The sequence below is a fragment of the Aquarana catesbeiana genome, unplaced genomic scaffold (assembly GCF_042186555.1).
Source record: "Aquarana catesbeiana isolate 2022-GZ unplaced genomic scaffold, ASM4218655v1 unanchor236, whole genome shotgun sequence".
Lineage (NCBI taxonomy): Eukaryota > Metazoa > Chordata > Amphibia > Anura > Ranidae > Aquarana > Aquarana catesbeiana.
In genome coordinates, this window is record NW_027362664.1 from 1,034,252 (window position 1) to 1,058,156 (window position 23,905).

The 23,905-nt window shown below is 42.2% G+C and overlaps 4 protein-coding genes across 7 annotated transcripts in view; 2 read left to right on the forward strand and 2 right to left on the reverse strand.

The window, feature by feature from the left end:
- LOC141121984 (uncharacterized) overlaps nucleotides 1–23,905 on the forward strand; it is a 583,368-nt gene that overhangs the window by 482,121 nt on the left and 77,342 nt on the right. Inside the window, exons 7-9 of the mRNA XM_073611769.1 lie at nucleotides 1,259–1,465; nucleotides 1,586–1,727; nucleotides 3,035–4,349. Of these exons, the coding sequence (XP_073467870.1) occupies nucleotides 1,259–1,465; nucleotides 1,586–1,727; nucleotides 3,035–4,349 (1,664 nt within the window). The remainder of the gene's footprint in view (nucleotides 1–1,258; nucleotides 1,466–1,585; nucleotides 1,728–3,034; nucleotides 4,350–23,905) is intronic.
- LOC141121987 (uncharacterized) overlaps nucleotides 1–23,905 on the reverse strand; it is a 481,910-nt gene that overhangs the window by 289,913 nt on the left and 168,092 nt on the right. The gene's annotated exons all lie outside the window — the stretch shown is intronic.
- Nucleotides 1–23,905, reverse strand: part of LOC141121965 (uncharacterized) — a 208,644-nt gene that overhangs the window by 86,438 nt on the left and 98,301 nt on the right. The gene's annotated exons all lie outside the window — the stretch shown is intronic.
- On the forward strand, nucleotides 8,708–17,161 carry PGBD4 (piggyBac transposable element derived 4). 2 transcript variants are annotated; one of them, XM_073611730.1, is made up of 8 exons: nucleotides 8,708–9,557; nucleotides 11,073–11,201; nucleotides 11,402–11,536; nucleotides 11,623–11,746; nucleotides 11,863–11,960; nucleotides 12,075–12,216; nucleotides 13,449–13,556; nucleotides 14,089–17,161. In XM_073611730.1, the coding sequence occupies exons 2-8, from the start codon at nucleotides 11,106–11,108 to the stop codon at nucleotides 15,825–15,827; spliced, it is 2,442 nt and encodes an 813-aa protein (XP_073467831.1). In that variant the 5' UTR covers nucleotides 8,708–9,557; nucleotides 11,073–11,105; the 3' UTR covers nucleotides 15,828–17,161. The 2 variants fall into 2 exon arrangements, with proteins under 2 accessions (XP_073467831.1, XP_073467832.1); XM_073611731.1 differs by having other exon boundaries at nucleotides 11,088–11,201.

Consider the following 23,905-nt stretch of genomic DNA (forward strand, 5'->3'; position numbering starts at 1 on the left):
TGTAAAAAAATAATGTTTTCATTTTCTTTCCACATTTTCCAAAAACTTGTGGAAAAAAATGACATGTTCAAAAAACTCATTATGCCTCATAGATTATATGTTGGGGTGTTTACTTTCCAAAATGGGGTCTTTTTTGGGGGCGTTTCCATTGTCCTGGTGCTCCGAGGCCTTCAAAAGTGTGATAGGTAGTCAGGAAATTAGATGTGTAATTTATGTCCCTAGAACACCTGTTCAGTGCTCCCTGAATGTTGGGTCTCTGTATGTGGCCAGGCAGTGTAAAAGTCTCACACATGTGGTATTGCCATACTTGGAGGGGAGTAGCAGAATGTGTTTTGGAAGTATTCATATTCTGTGTGAGAGAAATAACCTGTTAATATGACAATTTTGAGAGCAAAACGTCACTTTGCAAATAATTGTGAGGAAAAAATTACAACTTCTAAAAACTCACCATGCCTCTTACTAAATAACTTGGACTGTCTACTTTCCAAAAAGGGGACATTTGGGGGGTATTTATACTTTCCTGGCTTGTTAGTGTTTCAAGAAATGAGATCGGCTGTCAGAAAATGAGGTGTGATCAATTTTCAATGATTGGCACCATAGCTTGTAGACTCTATAACCTTTATAAAGACCAAATAATATACACTGATTTGGGTTATTTTTACCAAAGATATATAGCAGTATAAATTCTGGCCCAAATTTATGAAGAAAAATTACTAATTTTCAAAATTGTATAACAGAAATGAAGAAAATGCGTTTTTTATACAAAATTTTCAGTCTTTTTTTATTTATAAAGCAAAAAATAAAAAACCCCAGTGGTGATTAAATACCACCAAAAGAAAGCTCTATTTGTGTGAAAAAAGGACACAAATTTCATATTGGTACAATGTTGCATGACTGAGTAATTGTCATTCAAAGTGTGAGAGCACTGAAAGATGAAAGGGGGTGAAAGTGCCCAGTAGGCAAGTGGTTAGGCATCATTAAAATCCCTGCTCCTGTAAAAAAAAACTTTTTAACAAAAAAAATTGCATGTCCACCCAGGGCCCCCATACCCTTTTTATGGCCAATTACTTGTATATAAGCCTTCAAAATAGGGATTTTTGATTTTTCAAGTTCGGGTCTCATAGACTTTAATAGGGTTTACCATTTCGGTCAGAACTTTTTCTCTGTTCGGGAGTCCTGGTGCAAACCAAAAGGGGGGGGGGGGGGGTTGGTGTTCGGGCCATTTCTAGTTACAATGAACATTTTATTATGTATTCAGAGTGGAAACCTCGGGGATGATAATATTGTTGTTAAAGAAGAGTATAAAGAGGAGGATGAGGAGTATGGAGTGATGGAGGTGTTTTCAGAAGGACACAAGGATATGATGGAGCCACCTAATACCAGGAACCCACCAGAGAGATGTCCCCATCCTCTGTATTCCCGGGATTCCACACAGGAAGATCACACCATCCCTCACTGTTACAAGGTTGGTGGGACGGAGCATCTAGAACATGGACTTGTGGTGACAATGTGTGGATTTTTTAAGTGATGTCACAATAAAGCTTATATTTTACAGATTATATTTTCTCTCATTTTCTTGATTTAGAGTGGAGATGCAATCGATATAGAATTTGAGGTTATATCAGAAGAAGAAGAGAGGTATGTGAGGGATGATCAGCAGTCTATGGAGGAGGATGGAATAACGGGGACATTTATAGAGGAGGACACTCCTACAGAGATCAGTACAGGTGGGTAATTAACACTAAATACATTCCTCCACCCATACTGCTCACTGATTGGTCCAGAGTAGGGCGGGGACTGGGTGATATCAGCCTGTAATCCCCTGGTCACTTTCCTGAGCTGTGTTCCCTGTCCTGTATTCCTGTATTTCTCTTGGATAATCTTCCTTCTCTGTGCTGCAGACACAATTTATCTAGACTGGATTTATGGAGATTCTGGGGTTCAGCTGGCAGCAAAATGTTGCTTTTAACCATAAAATTTACTAGACCTAGGCACTTTGGGTATGTGATTTGGGTCTTCTGCCCCATGTCCAGGTCTAGTAAGATCTCTGACAGAACAATTTTCCCAGGATTACTTGCTCTGTTGTCTGCTGGCTGTACCGGGTGGAGGGATATGTCTGTATAGTCTCAGACCCAAGTCACTGAGTGCAGTCTCAGGAGATGGGAGGCAGCGGTGTGGGACCTCTGCAACATGTCTCATGTAAACATTTAAACTTCTACTGATTACTGAATACCAATATTATGAGTCCTGACCCTTACACTGTATCATTAATATTGTACATTACATACTCCTGACCCCTGCACTATATACTCTGTGTTGTACATTACATAATTCTGATACTATATAGTTCTATCTGTTGTATCTTATACAATATGTTGTACATTACATAGTCCTGACTTCTGCTCTCTCCCCTCTACCCTCTACTATATATATACACATAATATGTATTCTCTTTTGTTACACCCATTTTCTACCAGCTGGACATTTTATATCTGATGATTTGATTGGAGCACAGACTTTTACATGTTGATAATAACGTGATAAGATCCTCAAAATTTGGAACCTTAAACAGAAAGTGATAATGAGGGAGGAGTCAATAACCCAATGATGGTGGTCTTCAGGATCAGTCCAGTCTTCATCTTGGTTGTTCTCCCCCCATTCTCACTCTCTGACCTCTGGTGAGGCTCAGCCCCGCTGTTATTCATGACTAAATCATGGACTAAATAAGGAAGTGCAGGACTTCTTGTGTTGGGAAGATGGCAATGAGTGATAGAGGGGGTGGGGACACTCGTCCTATAATCCCCTCATCACTGTCACTCCTATAAAAGACAGTTCTTGTTGTTTCCTCACTTTCTGACTAAGGTCCATGAATAAAGAAATGAACTGGTAGGAGATCAGAAGAAATATTTACTAACTGCCTTAAGGGAGGAATTGTAAGACCCTCAGAGACAAAGCTGCCTGATGTGGGCGGAGTCCTGGTTTAGGGGAACCAATCTGCTCATGTGTAGTAATAATCTTTTTATTTCTATTTTAGTAGATGGACGGGAGATGAGGAAAACCTCAGAGGATTGTCTCACTTTGTCTCCAGACTGTAAAGTAGAAGATGAGGACATCACACAGTATAGTCCAGGAGAAAACCCGACTACCTCAAATGTCCATCCGGCACCACACAGCGTAGATGGACCATCGTATTCCTCTTATCCTGAGGAACCTCAGACTGTGAGGGACGGTGCCGTCCTTCCAACAGAGAAGAGCTTTTCCTGTACTGAATGCGGGAAGTGTTTCCGTTTTAAATCCAAGCTTAATGAGCATAAAAGATCTCATACAGGAGAGAAGCCGTATTCCTGTCCTGAGTGCGGGAAATGTTTTTCATTGAAGTCCAGTCTTCACACACATCAGAGGTTGCACACAGGAGAGAAGCCATATTCTTGTCTTGAGTGTGGGAAATGTTTTTCTCAAAATTCCCATCTTCAAATACATTATACAGCTCTGCACACGGGGGAGAAGCGATATTCTTGTCCTGAATGTGGGAAAGGTTTTTCACACAAGTCCAATCTTTCCACACATCAGAGATCTCACACGGGGGAGAAACCGTATTCCTGTTCTGAGTGCGGGAAATGTTTTGTAATGAAAGCACATCTTGCCACACATCAAAGGCTTCACACTGGGGAAAAACCGTACTCCTGTTCCGAGTGTGGGAAATGTTTTTCAAACCAATCTTTTTATCACCGACATCAGAGATCTCACACGGGGGAGATGCCGTATTCCTGTCCTGAGTGCGGGAAATGTTTTTCACAGAAGTCCCATCTTTACACACATCAGAGATCTCACACGGGGGAGAAGCCGTATTCCTGTCCTGAGTGCAGTAAATGTTTTTCAGTAAAGTTCAGTCTTTCCACACATCAGAGATCTCACACAGGGGAGAAGCCTTATTCCTGCTCTGAGTGCGGGAAATGTTTTTCACAGAAGTCCAATCTTTCCACACATCAGAGATCTCACACAGGGGAGAAGCCGTATTCCTGTCCTGAGTGCAGTAAATGTTTTTCACTGAGGTTCAATCTCTACAAACATCAGAGATCACACACGGGGGAGAAGCCACTTTCCTGTCCTGAGTGCGGGAAATGTTTTTCAGTGAAGTCCGATCTTTATAGACATCAGAGATCTCACACAGGGGAGAAGCCGTATTCCTGTCCTGAGTGCGGGAATTGTTTTTCACGGAAGTCCAGTCTTTCCATACATCAGAGATCTCACACGGGGGAAATGCCTTATTCCTGTCCTGAGTGCGGTAAATGTTTTTCAGTGAAGTCCAGTCTTTACACACATCAGAGATCTCACACAGGGGAGAAGCCGTATTTCTGTCCTGAGTGTGGGAACTGTTTTTCACGAAAGTCTGATCTTTACAGACATCAGAGATCTCACACGGAGAAGAAACCACTTTCCTGTCCTGAGTGAGGGAATTGTTCCTCACTGAAGTCCTGTCTTCCTGTACATCAGGGATCCCACACAACCCTCGAGGTGTATCAGTGGCTTGAGTGTGGGAAATGTCTTCTATATGAATGTTGCTGGACATCACAGCTAAAAATTGAGTCATTACCTTTCATCCATTTTGTTGCTTTTGTAAATATTTAGCGGACTATTAAAAAAAATAGTTAAATGAATGTTGCACGCATTCCTCCAGCTGTGAGAAATATTGGTTATTTTTTTTGTATTTCCAAAAATACTTTATTAGAAAAGAGGTGAAGTTAGATGGGCCCAAAGGCCTAGGAATACACAAAGGGGCAGTGACTACAATCATCAGTAACATCCGATTGTAGAAACAATATTCAGCATAATAAAGACATGTGAAATCTGTTGATATTCAGAGACTGTGACGGGGCGAGCGTCTTGTCTCTATGACCAACATTTCAAAGCTCATCATGGAAACTACACCAAGTAATAATTGTAGGAAGTGTGTACTGAGATGTAGTCTTGGAACAAAAGAGAGGTGGCAGAACAAGCCCCAGAATCTAAAGTATCGGTCATATTTTATTTCATACAATGATTTCCTATTACCATTGGTACCATCTAGTGGCAATAATGTGGTATTGCTCTAATTTTCCGGATGGAGGTATTTCAGAAAACAATACTTATTACAGTCTCTAGATGGAGCTGATGATCATAGGAAATCACATCAATTTTAATTATACCACAAATATATAACAGCTGGGACAATGCTTGTCATGCTCTTCCAACACATTTTCTATCTATAGACCCTTTAGTTTCCTTCATCAGGAATGATTTCATACGAATACCTGAGATCATACACTTATGAGTACAGTACACGCTGAAGAACATAAGTTAAAGAGCATGTAAACCCTGATATGTGCCTGTGCATATTCCTGATATGTGCCTGTTGTCCCATGTACTGGTATGAAGTGTGGTTAGTGTGCGGGCTGTACTAAGAACTCAGCCTGCTCTCCTCCAAAGATTAGTCTTCTACTGGCACGTCTCATCTACTGGGAAGACCAGTGTACTGCTTTTAACTTTCCCAGCTCTCTATGCAGTTAAAAATAGAGGGTATGTTATAAATGATAAAAAAGGAGAAAAAGGGTATTTAAAATATTTACGTTTGCCGGTGTGTGCAGGGCAACTTTTTTATTAATACATTTTATTAGAATTTTTAAGTGTGATCTCTGGTGGTAGAATTATTCCTCTCACTCCAACACTCGTGGTGATCCCTCACATGTGTGGTGCAATCACACTTTACATACACATATACACAGTATGGGTGCATTTACAGGTATATGCGGGGCAATGGGGGTTACTTTTCATTTTTTTATATAAATTTTATCATCATTTTTTTTTAACTTCTTTAATTTTTTTAATACTTTTTTTTATAATTCATATTTTTTAACTTGTTTATTTTTTCTTATTTAACTGTATTTCTATCACAAGTGGATAAAAAACCCCATGTGATATCATTGGGCAGGTGACAGGTCCTCTTTATGAGACATGGGGGGTGTATTAGACCTCCAATGTCACCTCTACCCTCCAATGCACAGATAGCGCTCGGTTAGATGCTTCCTTGGCGGTATCATTCAGGGAATGGCGGCTCAGAATGCTACAGGCATCATTCAGATATCATTCTTTCCAGCCGGTGATTCTGTGCACGATAAGAATGATCTTAGCGGCAGTTCCGCCGCTTGATTCTTCTTATAGGCAATGGGAGGGGACATCCCCCCTCCCGCCACCATCCAGTGCTTCTCCGGGCTCTCCCGTGCCATCGGGGGCCCGGAGAAAGAATTGGACGGTGCCGGATGACGACGATAGAGATTTCCGGTGACCAGATGGTCACCAGTCATCTCTGTGACCGTCGGAGGCCCGGGCGCGATGTTATGACGTTACGCCTGGATGAAAACAAAGCCGCAATGGCGGCTGTCAGCATGAGATTGGTGAATTTTTTTTCTCGATCTCATGCTTTCCAGCCTGGAGGAGAGATGTGGGGTCTTATTGACACCGCATCTCTCTATAAAGAGGACCTGTCACAATAGATTCCTATTACAAGGGATGTTTACATTACTTGTAATAGGAAAAAAAGTGATCAAAAAAATAAAAATGTAAAAAAAAGTGTAAAAAAAAAAAAACGCCCCTGTCCCTGGTAGCTTGCGCTCAGAAGCGAACGCACACCCAAGTCCTGCTCACATATGTAAACGCCGTTCAAACCACACATGTGAGGTATCACCGCGCGCGTTAGAGCGTGTGCAACAATGCTAGCCCTAGACCTTCCCTGTAACTCTAAGCTGGTAACCTGTAAAAAATTTCAAAGCGTCGCCTATGGAGATTTTTAAGTACCGAAGTTTGGCGCCATTCCACGAGTGTGCACAGTTTTAAAGTGTGACATGGTAGGTATTTACTTGGCGTAACATCATCTTTCACATTATACAAAAAAATTGGGCTAACTTTACTGTTTTGTTATTTTTTAATTCATGAAACCGTTTTTTTCCAAAAAAAAGGCGTTTGAAAAATAATTGCGCAAATGCCGTGGAAATACCGGGATAAAAAGTTGCAATGACCGCCATTTTATTCCCTAGGGTGTCTGCTAAAAAAAACATACATAATGTTTGGGGGTTCTGAGTAATTTTCTAGCAAAAAAATGATGATTTTTACATGTAGGAGAGAAGTGCCAAAATAGGCCCAGGATGGAAGTGGGTAGGGTATAGCATAAAGGTGACTTGAGGGCCAAAAATGTCATGGGGCAGCCAGGGAACCACCAGCCTTGGTCACCAGCTGAGGATGAAGCCTGCTGAAGATGGAGGAGGCCGCTGTCACTGCAACTGCAATCAGTGATTAACCCGAGGCTGGAATCGTCAATGTCATTGTAGACGGCCAAAGCTTGGTGCTATTAATAAAACACAGACCTGACCGGAGAGGTGAGGAGGATTCTGGGAGGTCACATGACATCACTCTTATCTCTATTAATAAAACACAGACCTGACCGGAGAGGTGAGGAGGATTCTGGGAGGTCACATGACATCACTCTTATCTCTATTAATAAAACACAGACCTGACCGGAGAGGTGAGGAGGATTCTGGGAGGTCACATGACATCACTCTTCTCTCTATTAATAAAACACAGACCTGACCGGAGAGGTGAGGAGGATTCTGGGAGGTCACATGACATCACTTATCTCTATTAATAAAACACAGACCTGACCGGAGAGGTGAGGAGGATTCTGGGAGGTCACATGACATCACTCTTATCTCTATTAATAAAACACAGACCTGACCGGAGAGGTGAGGAGGATTCTGGGAGGTCACATGACATCACTCTTATCTCTATTAATAAAACACAGACCTGACCGGAGAGGTGAGGAGGATTCTGGGAGGTCACATGACATCACTCGTATCTCTATTAATAAAACACAGACCTGACCGGAGAGGTGAGGAGGATTCTGGGAGGTCACATGACATCACTCTTATCTCTATTAATAAAACACAGACCTGACCGGAGAGGTGAGGAGGATTCTGGGAGGTCACATGACATCCCTCTTATCTCTATTAATAAAACACAGACCTGACCGGAGAGGTGAGGAGGATTCTGGGAGGTCACATGACATCCCTCTTATCTCTATTAATAAAACACAGACCTGACCGGAGAGGTGAGGAGGATTCTGGGAGGTCACATGACATCACTCTTATCTCTATTAATAAAACACAGACCTGACCGGAGAGGTGAGAGGAGGAGCGCCTGCTTCCTCCTCTCCTCACACGATGTAATGAGTGGTGTGAGAAGAGGGGAGGAGCTGAACCGGACATGCTCTGATTTGTTGACAACTGACCACTCTGTCATTGGACGGGGCGATCACGTGGTAAAGGGAGGACCCGACAGTCATGGGGACAGTTTAGTGAAGAGGGGGATGGGGTGGTGATGAGGAGGAAGAGGAGGAGGAAGAGGGAGTGAGGAGGAAAAGGAGGTGAAGAGAGGTAAGGGGGTGAAGATGGTGAAGGAAGGAGGATAGGAGGGTGAAGATGGGGAAAGTTCAGTGAAGAAGGGGGTATGACAGTGAAGAGGGAGGTATGGCAGTGAAGAAAGGGTGGGGAAGAGGAAGATAATGAATGAAGAGGGTTAAAAGTCAATGATGAATGGTGGGGAGGGGTAGAAAGGGAAGAAGAGTGGGGTGAGGAGAAGGACATGGGGTGTAATTAGGGGTATGGGGGGATGAATAGGGTACACAGGGAAATTTGCTCCTAGAAGTGGACAGCTGGCAGTGATATCACATGGTCAGTGCAGATAGGAAGTTGGGAGCTTCTCCCCAGCTAGGTGGTGGGACATAGAAAAGGTAAAACCTCCTCCTTCCACCAGGACACCACACAGCACCCTCATTCCCCCTTCTTCCACCACACACAGATGACTCTCATACAAACCCCCCTCCCCCCACACACAGAGCCCCCCACTCCCCTCCGCGGGGGAACTACCACCTCTCAGAGGACGGGATACACAATGAGAAGCAATGACTTCTACGTACCTGGCAGGATTGGAGAAGTCAGGCACTCATCACCGGACACACCGCAGGAGGAGCATCCAGAGAGGAGCCCATTCCACACACTGTGCACAGGGTCCTGATGGGTCCAGAGAGCATCTGCCTGAACGTTCTTGGATGTCTGCCCACTGATAATCACTGCATGCTCATTGGTCGCTTACAGACTCACCTTAGATGTCGATTGGTCTCCCTTTGTCTGAACCCAAAAAACATTTACACTTTACGCTGTAATTCTCAAGATACAGTCTGGGACACAGATATCATGGGACATATGGCTAAAGAGAGTGACTGTCCTGGCAAATCAGATATACAGTCCATACCATACACACAGCACAAGGTCATGTTCACACTACAAGAGGTTTCTAAAGACTGCAGTTCCTCTGAGCTCCACAAGATGGTGATCTCACTTCTGACCAGAAAGAAAGTCTCTATGCAATATAGACAGGAAGTGATGTCAACCACAGACAGGAAGTTCCGGGTAAAAGGTGAAAAGTGAGGCAGTAGAGAGGAGACATTGCTGGAAGTGGCAGTAGAAGAGGTAATAAGATCTTATTTTCTATTTACACCCAGTAACCCCCCCGTCATGTCCGTCCTCTTCCTCCATAGTCACTGTGATGTCTTTTATCTCCAGCAGATGATGATACACACATATATAGTGTAGAAATGTAGAATAATCCCTTCAGGGTCAGAACATTTCCAAATTTATGGGGTTGGAACATTCTCTTCATTTTGGAGATAAATTCTAGTAATATGTTCCTCTAAACAAACATCACTGACAATAAATAGACAAGACAATGACCATCCTGACCATACATGGTCTACAAATGACAATTATTACACTACACAGGCAGCCAATGGGCAATCATTACAATATACAGCCAACACAATGATGGAGTGCCGGGGTCAGGAGTATGGAGCATAGAGCCCCTTACATTGCTGGTCAGGAGGAAGAAAACATTCCCCAGCCCTCCATGAAGAATATGTTCCACCATTGGTGTCAGAGGGAGGAAAATACTGAGGGCTCTGAGGGAAGTAGAGGAGCTGAGGGGTCTCTGAGGAGGTAGTGGGACTAAAGGTCTCTGGGACCCCTGAAGAGGAAGTGTACATAGTTACATAGTAGGTGAGGTTGAAAAAAGACACAAGTCCATCAAAAGATGACTTGTAGATGGTGTAGGTGTAGATGAAGGACTTTGGGGTCCTCTCAGGAAGTGATAACACTGAACAACTCTGAGAGGTTAGTGGGGTCGAAGGGCTGTGGGGGTCTCTGAGGGGGTAATCAGTGGTAGTCAGGTTGTAAGTCTCTGAGGTAAGAGGGGGATTCAGGGCTCATAGGGGCTCTTGGTCTCTGATGGTCCTTACACCCCACTTGCACTTACTTCTCTGACCTCCTTAGAGAACTCCTGCCAGCTATGAAGGAAACCTTCACCTCACCATCTCACTGGTCAAGAAATATGTTGCAGGACACAAAATAGACCAAGAGAACAACCCCTCCCCACTGCTGTCCTCTTCCTACCCACACTGGGTTGCTATTGGAGAGAACTTAACAGCTCCCCCACAGCTCTCTACGCCACCAGCAGCATCCTCCTGTTATCCAATCCAATCCCTTCTCTTTTGCAGAGAGTGACAGTGACATCACTCCTGTCAGTCAGCAGACTGCTGGAGATTGGAGCCTTGCAGCTGGAGTTCTGGCAATTATCCTGCTTATCCGGCAACTCCGGCCAAAAGTCCCAATGACCCTACATTGACCTCATAGCACTGCCTCAGAGCAAACGAATCAAAGATATCATTCCTTGTCTGCAGATCTAAAACTCACCAAATCAAGTTCAGAAACCAAAAAACCCAACAGACAAAAGGGAATTTTTGGTCTGGCAGGGCAAGAGGGTCACAGGACCTCAAAAATGTAGCAAACACTAAACAGTCCAGATTAAATATGTTCCCATGAGGGCAGTAGTTCTTCAATGGACAGCAACCCTCCTATTATTCCCCTCACATCCACATCCTATTATGGTGTGACCAACACCATCCAAATAATTCTTACTTTCATTTACCAAAGTTATCCCTCTAAAAGGAGACCTGTATAGATCAAATGACGGCACCAATGAGGATGGAGGAGGACCGGAGTCACATGACTGAGAAGATACTAAACTTCACCCTGGAGATCATCTACCTGCTGACCGGAGAGGTGAGGAGGATTCTGGGAGGTCACATGACATCGCTCTTATCTCTATTAATAAAATACAGACCTGACCGGAGAGGTGAGGAGGATTCTGGGAGGTCACATGACATCACTCTTATCTCTATTTATAAAACACAGACCTGACCGGAGAAGTGAGGAGGATTCTGGGACTCTAACATGATATTCTTATTGGTTCCTCAATACAGAGATTTCCTCTTGTGAAGTCAGGTGATCATATGACCATCACAGTGCCTCCATGTGACTCCATAGAACCTGAGAGACACAACATGGAGAAGATTCTAGAAATCACCAAGAAGATGATGGAGCTGCTGACAGGAGAGGTGAGCGGTGCTGGGAATTCTGGGACATTATCCAGTAACAGACAAGGGATGTGTCTGGATGGTGACTGTATCATTGTGTGTGTCAGGTTCCTATAAGGTGTCAGGATGTCACTGTCTATTTCTCCATGGAGGAGTGGGAGTATTTAGAAGGACACAAGGATCTCTACAAGGACGTCATGATGGACAATCAGCCGCCCCTCACATCACCGGGTAAGAGGAGACTTTATTGTAAAGGAGAGAGCAGTACGGAGGATCCACCTAGATCCCCCATCATCTGATAAACACATAGAAACAATGTATTCAGTCAGTGTGTGTGTTTCCTACAGATGGATCCAGTAATGGGAACCCACCAGAGAGATGTCCCCGTCCTCTGTATTCCCGGCATTCCAAACAGGAAGATCACAACATCCCTCATCATTACAAGGTTGGTGGTACAGAGCTCCTTCTAGAACATGGACTTGTGGAGATAATGTATTGTTTTTTTTTAATGTGAGCTTATATTTCTAATGTGATATTGTCTCTCATTTTCTTGGTTTAGGCTGAAGATCTGATAGATATAAAAGTTGAGGTTAAAGCAGAAGAAGAAGAGAGGTATGTGAGGAATGATCAGCAGTCTATGGAGGAGGATGGAATAACGGGGACATTTATAGAGGAGGACACTCCAACAGAGATCAGCACAGGTGGGTCATTAACACTGAATACATTCCTCCAACCATACTGCTCACTGATTGGTCCAGAGTTGGGCAAGGACTGGGTGATATCAGCCTGTAATACCCTGGTCACTTTCCTGAGCTGTGTTCCCCGTCCTGTATTCCTTTATTTCTCTTTGATAATCTTCCTTCTCTGTGCTGTAGACACAATTTATGTATCTGGACTGGATTTATGGACATTTCGGCGCTCAGCGGGCAGCAAAATGTAGATTTCTCACCATAGACATTGCTCAACACAGGCACCAGGTTATGAGCCTTGGATCTTCTCCCTCATGTACAGGTCTAGCAAGATCTCTGACAGAACAATTCTCCCAGGATTACTTGTTCTGTTATTTGCTGGCTGTGCCGGGTGGAGGGATATATCTGTATAGTCTCAGACCCAAATCACTGAGTGCAGTCTCAGGAGATGGGAGGCAGCGGTGTGGGACCTCTGCAACTTGTCTAATGTAAACATTTAATCTTCCACTGATTACTGAATACCAATATTATGAGTCCTGACCCTTACACTGTATAATTTATATTGTACATTACATACTCCTGACCCCTGCACTATATACTCTATGTTGTACATCACTCTTATAATATATAGTCCTAACTTTTGCATCCTATATAATAAGTTGTACATAGGTCTTACTTTTGAACCCCTTTTCCACCAGCTGCACATTTCATATCTGATGATTTGATTGGAGCACAGACTTTTACATGTTGATAATAATGTGATAACATCCTCAGACTTTGGAACCTTAAACAGAAAGTGATAATGAGGGAGGAGTCAATAACCCAATGATGGTGGTCTTCAGGATCAGTCCAGTCTTCATCTTGGTTGTTCTCCCCCATCCTCACTCTCTGACCTCTGGTGGGGCTCAGCCCCGCTGTTATTCATGACTAAATCATGGACTAAATAAGGAAGTGCAGGACTTCTTGTGTTGGGAAGATGGCAATGAGTGATAGAGGGTGGGGACACTCATCCTATCATCACTGTCACTCCTATAAAAGACAGTTCTCGTTGTTTCCTCACTCTCTGACTAAGGTCTATGAATAAAGAAATGAACTGGTAGGAGATCAGAGGACCCATTTATTAGTTACCTTGAGGGTGGAATTGTAAGATCCTCAGAGACAAAGCTGCCTGATGTGGGTGGAGTCCTGGTTTAGGGGAACCAATCTGCTCATGTCTAGTAACAACCTTTGTATTTCTATTTTAGTAGATGGACGGGAGATGAGGAAAACCTCAGAGGATTGTCTCATTTTATCCCCAGACTGTAAAGTAGAAGATGAGGACATCACACAGTATAGTCCAGGAGAAAACCCAGGTAACTCAAATGTCCATCCGGCACCACACAGTGTAGATGGACCATCGTATTCCTCTTATCCTGAGGAACCTCAGACTGTGAGGGATGGTGCCGTCCTTCCAACAGAAAAGAGCTTTTCCTGTACTGAGTGCGGGAAGGGTTTCCATTCTAAATCCAAACTTAACCTCCCTGGCAGTAATCCCGAGTGAGGCTCTGGGTCTATTTTCAGTACCAAAAGCGGTAACCCAAGCCACACTCGGGATTACACCGCAGTATCCAGGTACAGGTATTTACCTTGTCCCTAGGATCCCGCAATGTACTCCCACTGTGTCCTCCGGCCGGATCCTCCGCCTGATTCATCTCTGTTCCGGGTTCCTTTCCCTGCGAGCGTTGCAACGCATGGGGGCAGAACCGGCAGCAAATTCAAAAAGTACAAAACGTAACACACACACACAATACATTGTAATCTGTTAGGATTACATTACTGTACCAAATCATTTGACATCAGTTTTGTCCAGTGCCCTGCATACAGTTTTACCATTCTTTCTGCCAGAAAACTTGAGAACGTCCATGGCATCCAAAATGAATCCCTCTACGTCAAAAGCAGTTTTAGACCAGCTTGAAAACAGCGATAGTGAATTAGAATCATTTGCAGAATTGAGCGATAGTGATTCGTGGGGAAAATCGTCATCAGATGCTGAAAGTGACGACAGAAGCGATTCTGCGACTGAGCTCAGTGATGTGCAGACTTGGTGCTCTATTGATTGTGGTACGGATCGCGCATTGCCCCCAAGATTCCCATTTACTGGAGCATCTGGTATGAAAGTAGACGTTGAAGACGACAACCCCTTGGCATACTTACAACTATTTCTGACCGATGAGGTTATTGAAAAAATAGTTACTGAGACAAACCGGTACCAAGCGCAACAATTGGCCACTACGCATCGGAAGTTTCCAAGAAGCAGAAAGTGGGAACCAGTGACCAAAGATGACATTTGGAAATTTCTGGGCCTAATAATAATTCAGGGGGTGGTGGGGAAACCCCTGCAGAAGTGGTATTGGACAACTAATAAATTACTTGCCACTCCATTCTTTGGCACAGTCATGTCAGAGTACAGATTTTCCCTGATCATGAAATATTTACACTTCGAAAACAATGAAGAATTTGATGAAACTACTCATCCTGCACCAAAACTCAAGAACATTTGGGAAGTATCTCAAATGATTCTAAAGAATTTCCAACGGAGCTATGTGCCAGAAAGAGATATCAGCATAGATGAAAGTCTAATGGCCTACAAGGGACGGCTCAGCTGGGTACAATACATTGCGTCAAAGAGAGCACAATTTGATATAAAATCCTGCATGCTATGCGAATCGTCAACTGGCTACATTTGGAATGCAGTCCTATACACTGGAAAAGGAACAAAAATCAATCCAAAATATAGCAACTATGGAATGGCAATATCTTCCGTTCTTTCACTCATTGAGCCATTGCTAAATCAGGGCTATTGCGTAACAACCAACAACTTTTATACGTCTCCTGAACTTTATGAGTTTCTTCTGCAAAACAAAACAGATGCCTATGGAACCGTTAGGGCTAACCGGCGCAACATGCCGCCAATGTTTGGCAATAAGAAGCTGAAGACTGGAGAAATGGTTGCCTGGCAGAAAGGCAAAATGATGGCACTGCGATGGCGTGACAAGAAAGATGTGTGCCTAATGAGTACAGTTCATAATACCTCCACTGTTATGGTACGCACAAGAGGTGGGAAAGAAATTATGAAGCCACAAGTAGTGATAGACTACAATAACACCACGGGAGCTGTTGACAGAGCTGACCAAGCAATGACATTCTACCCAGCAATGAGGAAACAGCAAAAGAAGTACTACAAGAAGATCTTCAGGCATCTTCTTGAGCAATGCTTGTGGAATGCCTACATTCTGCTCAAAAAAAAGAGTGACAAGCCTGTGATTCATTCTGACTTCATTTGGAAAGTTGCCGAACGGATCTTTGTGAACCACCAAACACCATCAATGGCTGTGAATAGAGCTGGACGTCGTGCTGTTGGTGTTGTCAATCCAGAACGCCTGACTGGTCGTCACTTCATGGACTACATCCCACCAACCGAGAAAAAGTCAGCACCCACAAGGATGTGCGTGGTTTGTTGCTCGAAGCGAAATGACAGTGGAAAGAAAATCAGAAAGGAAACCAGGTTCCACTGTCCTGATTGTGACGTTGGACTTTGTGCAGTCCCATGTTTCAAAATTTATCATACCTGGGATGTTTACTAAACCAATTCAGTGTCTAGTATTACAGTGACTAGTAATATTGCACCCTACAAATTTCAGTGTCTTTGATTTGATTACATTATTAAATAAAGTGTATTATTATTTTTTATAAATATTTATAGTTATTTATTATATTATAATTTACGATTTCGTGTTTCAAACTATCATACTCGAGATGTCTACTAGACTCTTGTTTTGGCCATATTTAACCGCTTGCCGACCGCTTCACGTAGATATACTGCGGCAGAAGGGCAAGTACATGTAGAATCACGTACTTGTATGTTGCCCTTTAAGAAACGGCTTTTTTTTCTCTTTTTAGCCCATGGCGTGCAAACACACCCAAAAACCTAAAACCAGCCAAAAAAATGTGCACACACATAAAGAATGAAACACAAAAAAGTGCAACGGTTGTACACAAGCCCTTTAAAATCAGAGGACCTTGCCCTGAATCCCACGGGGCGTTAGGCTCCAGACGGGGACAAGGGTACTTACACTTGGTCCATCTAGCCAAAACCAGAAGGACCCCAATCTCTGGAGGGCCTGCCAAAACAGACCCACCCAAGTACTAGGTGGAGCTCTCCCGAAGGGAGACCCCATGAGAGAGGGCGAACCAAGCCAAAAGGCCATGTCCACCCCCTCCCAAGACTTTCAGGGCAGGCCCGAGGACCTGCAACTGTGTACAAACATAAAAATACAAAAAGTGACAAACAGGCAATAAATAAAATAAAGTGGGGAAGAAATAAATGGAGAGGAGAGTGAAAAAGGGAGCCATTGTGTTTTATTAATAGAGATAAGAGTGATGTCATGTGACCTCCCAGAATCCTTCTACCCTCTTTACGGTCAGGTCTGTGTTCAGAAATATCTGGCGCGCGCGAGCTCCGTGAGTGTGATCGCGGGTCCCGGGGGGGATACCCGCGATTGTCTCACGGAGAGGAAGAATGAGGAAATGCTGATGTAAACAAGCATTTCCCCTTTTTGCCTAATGAAACTGTTCATAGCTCCCTGTGATCGGGAGCGTTGATCAGTGTCGTGTCACATGTAGCACCCCCCCACAATTAGAACACATCCCTAGGACACACTTAAGCCCTGCAGCGCCCCCTCCTGGTTAACCCCTTCACTGCCAGTCACATTTACACAAGTAATCAATGCATTTTTAATCGCACTGATCGCTGTATAAATGTGAATGGTCCCAAAATGGCGCCAAAAGTGTCCAATGTGTCCACCATGTCGCAGTCAGGATAAAAATCGCTGATCGCCGTCATTACTAGTAAAAAAAACGTATTAATAAAAATGCCATAAAACTATCCCCTATTTTGTAGATGCTATTACTTTTGCGCAAACCAATCAATAAACGCTTATTGCGATTTTTTTTTTTTTTTTTTTTTTTTTTTTTACTAAAAATATGTAGAAGAATACATATCGGCCTAAATTGAAGAAAAAAAAATGTTTTTATATACTTTTTGGGGATATTTATTATAGCAAAAAGTAAAAAGCTGTTTTTTTCAAAATTGTCTCTCTTTTATTTGTTTATAGCGCAAAAAATAAAAACCGCAGAGGTGATCAAATACCACCAAAAGAAATCTCTATTTGTGGGAAAAAAAGGACATCAATTTTGTTTGGGAGCCATGCCGCACAACCGCGCAATTGTCAGTTAAAACGTTAAAAAGTGCTCTGGTCTTTGGCCAGCCAAATGGTCCGGGGCTTAAGTGGTTAAGTGAGTTATTCCAAAGAATTACAGGCCTACAATATAAAACAACAAATTTCCATGCAAAACAATGTACTGTTTTGACATTCAAAAATCAGACATAATCAGACCGCCAGGGAGGTTAAACAGTTGCTTTTAAATATTGGACAGGGCCTTATCTAAAGAGTCATCCCCAAGCAATGATTCCAGATCATTCACTTGACCCTCAAGAGATGACGCACCAAATTGAGTGTTATATGCATGCCTAAATTGCAAATAGCAGAACAGATGGGCATTTGGCAAATTAAATTTAGAGCTTTCTATTACACACAATATCTCCTACCTTCTTGATGCCAAATTTGGTCCATATGACTGCGTCCTGATATGTGAAAAATTGTGGCAACTGGGGATTTTTCCACAGTGGTGTATGTGGAGAAATTCCGGTACAGCATTCTGCATATCTTATTAAGAATCCATATTATTTATAATTTCATATCAGAAAAACCCTGACAACATTTGTGGCATATCTGACATGGGTTACCTATCTGGTCTCGGATTCCCACAGCTGCCTCGCCTGGGATCTTATTTCAGTCATTTGCTTCTATTGTGCCAAAGCCTGGTGGTCCAGACACCCACTCTGAATTCCATAACTGCACTTGTTATAACACCTCCAGTAGTAGAGGTCCTCTGGGGAAGGGCAGTGTTCCATATGAACTTTTCTCTGACCCAGGCATAATTTCTACAAATACGGGTGTTTTAGGGGACCTGGGAAGGGTAACCAGTGCCTTGGAAAGACCTAGGTGGTCATTAAAATGCAACACAGTTTCTAGAAACCAAACTCGTAACTAACTAAAACTGGTGTCAGGGTGCTTGTATGGGTTAGGGCTAAACCTTCAGATGGCCAATAAAATCCCATCATTGGGATGTAGCACCTTTTAAAGGATCTGATCTGTGGGACACCCAGCCAGTTTCCAGACCCCGTCGGCTGGGCACCCAGCCAGTTTCCAGACCCTGTCATTTAGGTATCCTGAAGGCTGAAGGACTATGGCTTTAGGAAATTGGGAAAGTTTTCAGACAATTGTAGCGCTACCCCCACAGGAGCCACTTGAATATTGTTGGTTCCTTACTCTGCTTCTTCAACCCCAAGAACAGACTCAACCCCACTGGCACACCTGGAAACAATGTAGTGTAAATACCACAGAAAATGGACACAGGTTATAGTGTACACAAAAAGCATCTTTACTGTGAACTTGCTTAAAGAAAAATGAAACAAACAATAACAGTAATATAGAATAGTAAGCAAATATGTATTCATAGAACAAAGAGCAAAAGTTGCTGAAGGAATCTACGAGATCAAATCTGTCTGCTTTCAGGGGACTCCTTTAAGTGAAAATACCAAGAGAGCAGAGGTAACACACAGGAGTAACAGATCAAAATGGTATGTAACTTCAATGAATTATCTGCCAACTCTACTTAAATTGGGCTATATGAGCCCAGGCAGGAGGAAGGTAGAAGATTGACCTTGTTCTCTATGTCAGTTCTCTCCCTTCTTCACCCCAGCACCACAGTCCCAGGAGACCTGTTTAAACACAGAACCTGACTTAACCCCCAACCTGAATCCACACATAAGTAACTCAAGTCCTGAATAGAGATAGGGCCTGTAAGACTTTGGATGACTTTTTAAGGTGGTTGCACTTGTTGATTTTCTGTAGTGGAATAAACAAAGTACATCCAAAGAGGCTTGGTAGACAGCAAGGACTCTAATGGTGTTGGTAATCTTCAGTTAAATCGGACAGGTGTTTTCACTGCAAGGCAGAGTGTAACCACATCACAATTCCTCCTAATTAAGTGAGGCAGAGTAACAACAGTAATTCAGTGTTCTGATAAATTGGTGAGTGGTTTTGCGCTATTCCATCCTCTATACATATATACTATATATAAACAATGTGATGTTAGTACAAAATAAATGATTTATGACAGTGGTGAAGTCCAATAGTGACTGGAAATAAAGTGTCCCGAAATAATCAGTGTACAATCCTTCAATAAATAGTTCCAATATAGTGATCGATCCTTAGTATAAAAGTTCCCAGAGAGTCTATGCGCTGCCACCAACACCTCAGTGCTCACAGAACTCTCACCTCATATCCACAGAACATAAGCCTTGAATGCAAATTCAATAGAGATAAGCTGATCCCTCCTCCTAGAATCTGCTCCGCAAATCCTCTCTTAGAAGATCCAGACTCACATGTGGAGGTGAAGTAAACAGACAAGCCTCCAACAGTGTGATAATGTTCCAAAATCATTTAATTTAAAAGATAAAATCTGCTTACATCTAAGCACAATAAAAAGCCCTCAAATTGATAAAAACATCTGAGTTTCCGCCTCCCATGTCACTTCTGGTCCACTGCATCCCACGGCCATGCCCTACGCGTTACGTCACGTGACTTCTTCAGGGAAACCGGATTGGCTGTTGACTCTCGGATGCCATTTTGTTGAAGATAATGAGAATAATAATATGGCGGCCATTTTCCCTTTGGCTAATGCAGTTCTTTTCAATAATAGAGGCTCAGTAAATGGTTGAATGGCCATTTTGCTGAAGATCATAACATAGCAGCCATTTTCCTATGGCCTATTTGATGACTTACATGAATAAAAGTACTCCAATAGTGTGATCACATTCCAAAACCATTTAATTTAAAAGCTAAAATCTGCTTACATCTAAGCACAATAAAAAACCCATCAAATCGATAAAAACATTGGCGTTTCCACCTCTCACATCACTTCCGGTCCACTGCGTCTTATGGCCATGCCCTACACATCACGTGACCTCTTCCGGGGGACCGGATTGGCTGTTGAATCAATCTATTTATGTGCTAGGGACAGCAAGTGTCTTGGATGACATTTTGTTGAAAATAATGAGAATAATAATAGGGCAGCCATTTTCCCTGTGGCTAATGCAGTGATTTTCAATGATGGAGGCTCAAGTAAACGGTTGAATGGCCATTTTGCTGAAGATCATAACATAGCGGCCATTTTCCTATGGCCTATTTGATGACTTACATCAGGGATATGCAATTAGCGGACCTCCAGCTGTTGCAAAACTACAAGTCCCATCATGCCTCTGCCTCTGGGTGTCATGCTTGTGGCTGTCAGAGTCTTGCTATGCCTCATGGGATTTGTAGTTCTGTAACAGCTGGACGTCCGCTAATTGCATATCCATGGCTTACATGAATAAAAGTAACATAATTAAAGATGATTTTATGTGTCAAAATGTAACTTTATGGCAAATAACTAACAGAAATTATATAGCAATAAATTATTTCTTTTTTTTTTTTTTTTTTGCCACATCAGTTAACTTTATCCAGAGACTACTTTCAGAATGATACTCATATATGTCTCTAATCCAGTCGCATCATTGTGGCCTTTCGAGTTTTTTTTTTTTTTTTAAGTAATGTGTTACGATTTGCGTTTCAATGTGAAAATAGTATCAGTAGTGCCGAGCTACAAATCACATAACATACAACCTGTACCTCTAAACCGGTTGACCACATATCCTATTATTACTATTATACATATTTATGTATTATTACTTTTCTCTTGATTAAGCCCACCCCCCCACCCCCCTGTGACCCTCCCTTATTGGACCCCCATAATTCCAAGGCACACCCAATGGACAGCATCGGTTCTGTGTATTGTTCTCTCTTGTCTCTAAGCTACTCCTAACTCGGCCGCACTCCATTAATAAGAAAGCAAGTACTCTCAGCGCTAAAGTAGCACTGATTGCGGGCATGGCATTGCTTGGACCCACAAATTCCACAATCTCACAAACTTATTGTAGTTGCCTGACCTAATGTGAAATGTCCTTTCATTCCACACTGTGGAGTTGACGGTTCTAATCCAATCTTCCGGAGTTGGGGGGGTTCTTGATTGCCAAGACTGTGCTATTAATTTCCTGGCTTGAAACAGGCATCTTGCTACCGCTACCGCTGTGCTCCTGTCTCTCAGCCCATTATTAACATGTCCCAGCACACAAGTCTTGGGATCAAGCTCTAAATTAATTTTAAACGTGGTATTTATTTTCTTTAAAATCTCGGACCAATACCTGACTAGTTTTGGACACCTCCATACCATATGGATTAAGTCGCCTGTTCTTCTGCATCTAGGGCACTCATCGTTAATTCTGCGGCCAAACATAAAAAGCTTTTTTGGTGTGTAGTAAGATCTGTGCAACAGCATCAGATGGGAGGCTTTTTGTGAGGGTGAGACCGACACCTCTGGTCCAAGTTCCAGGATCCTTTTTCACTGTGTGTCCGTAATCTCCCCCACATCGGCCGTCCATCTGTCCCTGCCCCCAGGGAAGCCTACCTGCATATTTATTCGCTTTATTAATTGGGTATATATCTCTGAAATTAACCCCTTAGAGGTCTCTGATTTAATTATTGTTTGTAGTAGTGGAATCCTACACCATGTGGGGGGTTGCCTACCGAGCTGCTTGCTCAAGGCATGCCTAATCTGTAGATAGCTGTAGAATACACGATTTGGCAACCCGTGCTCATGCCTCAGTTCCTCAAAGGATTTCAGGGTATCCCCCACATATAGCTGTATCAGCTGGCTTATCCCGCACCTTTCCCACAACTTGTTCCTGTCAACAGATAGTAATTCCTGCAAGTTCTTATTATTCCAAATTGGTGAGTATTCTGAGGTTCCTTTATACCCCATTATTCGCTTAGTGTCGGGATCTCTCCTTGTAGTGAATCTGCCTCCAGTGCTTCCGCTAGTGAACTATGTGGGCTTCCCTGTAAGATCATTTGAGCACTCTTACTCCCCCCTCCATCAATGGCGCATCCGCCAAGTTGTTGTAACAGCTGGACGTCCGCTAATTGCATATCCATGGCTTACATGAATAAAAGTAACATAATTAAAGATGATTTTATGTGTCAAAATGTAACTTTATGGCAAATAACTAACAGAAATTATATAGCAATAAATTATTAATCTCAAGGAGGGCGCGTTTTTTTGGGGTACCAGTGTTTACATAATAAATTATTAATAGCTCAGAGACTATTCCAAATATAATATAGGGGAAATTGCAAAAAATTAATCCGCATCCTGTGTATGAATATAAATCTTGATTTTTATATCCTAAAAATGCAAGGAGCAGACCACAAAATGAAATAAAATGGAATTGATGAAAATCGGTTCTAATATTAATCTAACTCGAAAATAATTTATTCATGAATAATCATTTTGGAGCATAATATACAACATAAAGAAGTGGAAAAACTGATCAGCAAACACTGGCATATATTAAAAGGTGGCAGACACTTGAATAGTATTCTACTGGATAAACCCACTTTTATTTACAAACGAGCAACAACGTGAGATTTAGTTGTCAAAAATTTGGTTGAAACCCCCCCCCCCCCCCCCCAAGAATAATATTACCCTTTTCACTGGTAAAAGTTTTTTTTTCCATGCAAATATTGCTATGCATGTCAACACTCAAAGAAATTCCCAAAGAAAAAAATCTGAATTTGAGGTTACCAGTATAGGAAGTGTTTACCCTATTATAGACTTCATTCGTTTTCACACTGAGGGAGTAGTGTATGTCCTAGAATGTTCTTGTAAATTACAATATGTTGGGAGAACAAAAAGAGCATTAAAAACTAGAATCAAAGAACATGTATAGAATACTATCAATGGATTTCCCAAGCATAATGTATCTAGGCATTTTTCATTAGTCCACAATAAAAATTCAGCATATTTACAATTTTGGGGCATAGAAAGATACAATAAATCATGGAGAGAAAGTCACAAAATTAGGACTTTAAGTCAGAAGGAATCCAAATGGATACACACAATGAGAACTCTTACACCAGAAGGTTTGAACGTGGAGTTCGACATTAACTACTTCATTAGCAATTATTAATACAGATATATATCATAGAGCCACATGGATCATCATTTGTAGGATTGTTTTTCTTGTGAATCTATCACCAACTTATGTTTTGATCTAATTTGATGTACTGTAACATGTGAGCCTCACATCTAATTTCCGGTGTGCTCAGTAAATTATCATCAATTAATCCTATATGATTATTCATAAATAAATTATTTTTGTGGAGTTAGATTAATATTAGAACCGATTTACATCAATTCCATTTTATTTCATTTTGTGGTCTGCTCCTTGCATTTTTAGGATATAAATTCAAAATTCATATTCATACACATAGGATATGGATATATATTTTGCAATTTCCCCTATATTATATTTGGAATAGCCTCTGAGCTATTCAAAATATATTGCTATATCATTTTTGTTATTTGCCATAAAGTTACATTTCGACACATAAAATCAGCTTTAACCACATGCCGACCGGGCCATAGCCGAAAGACGGCT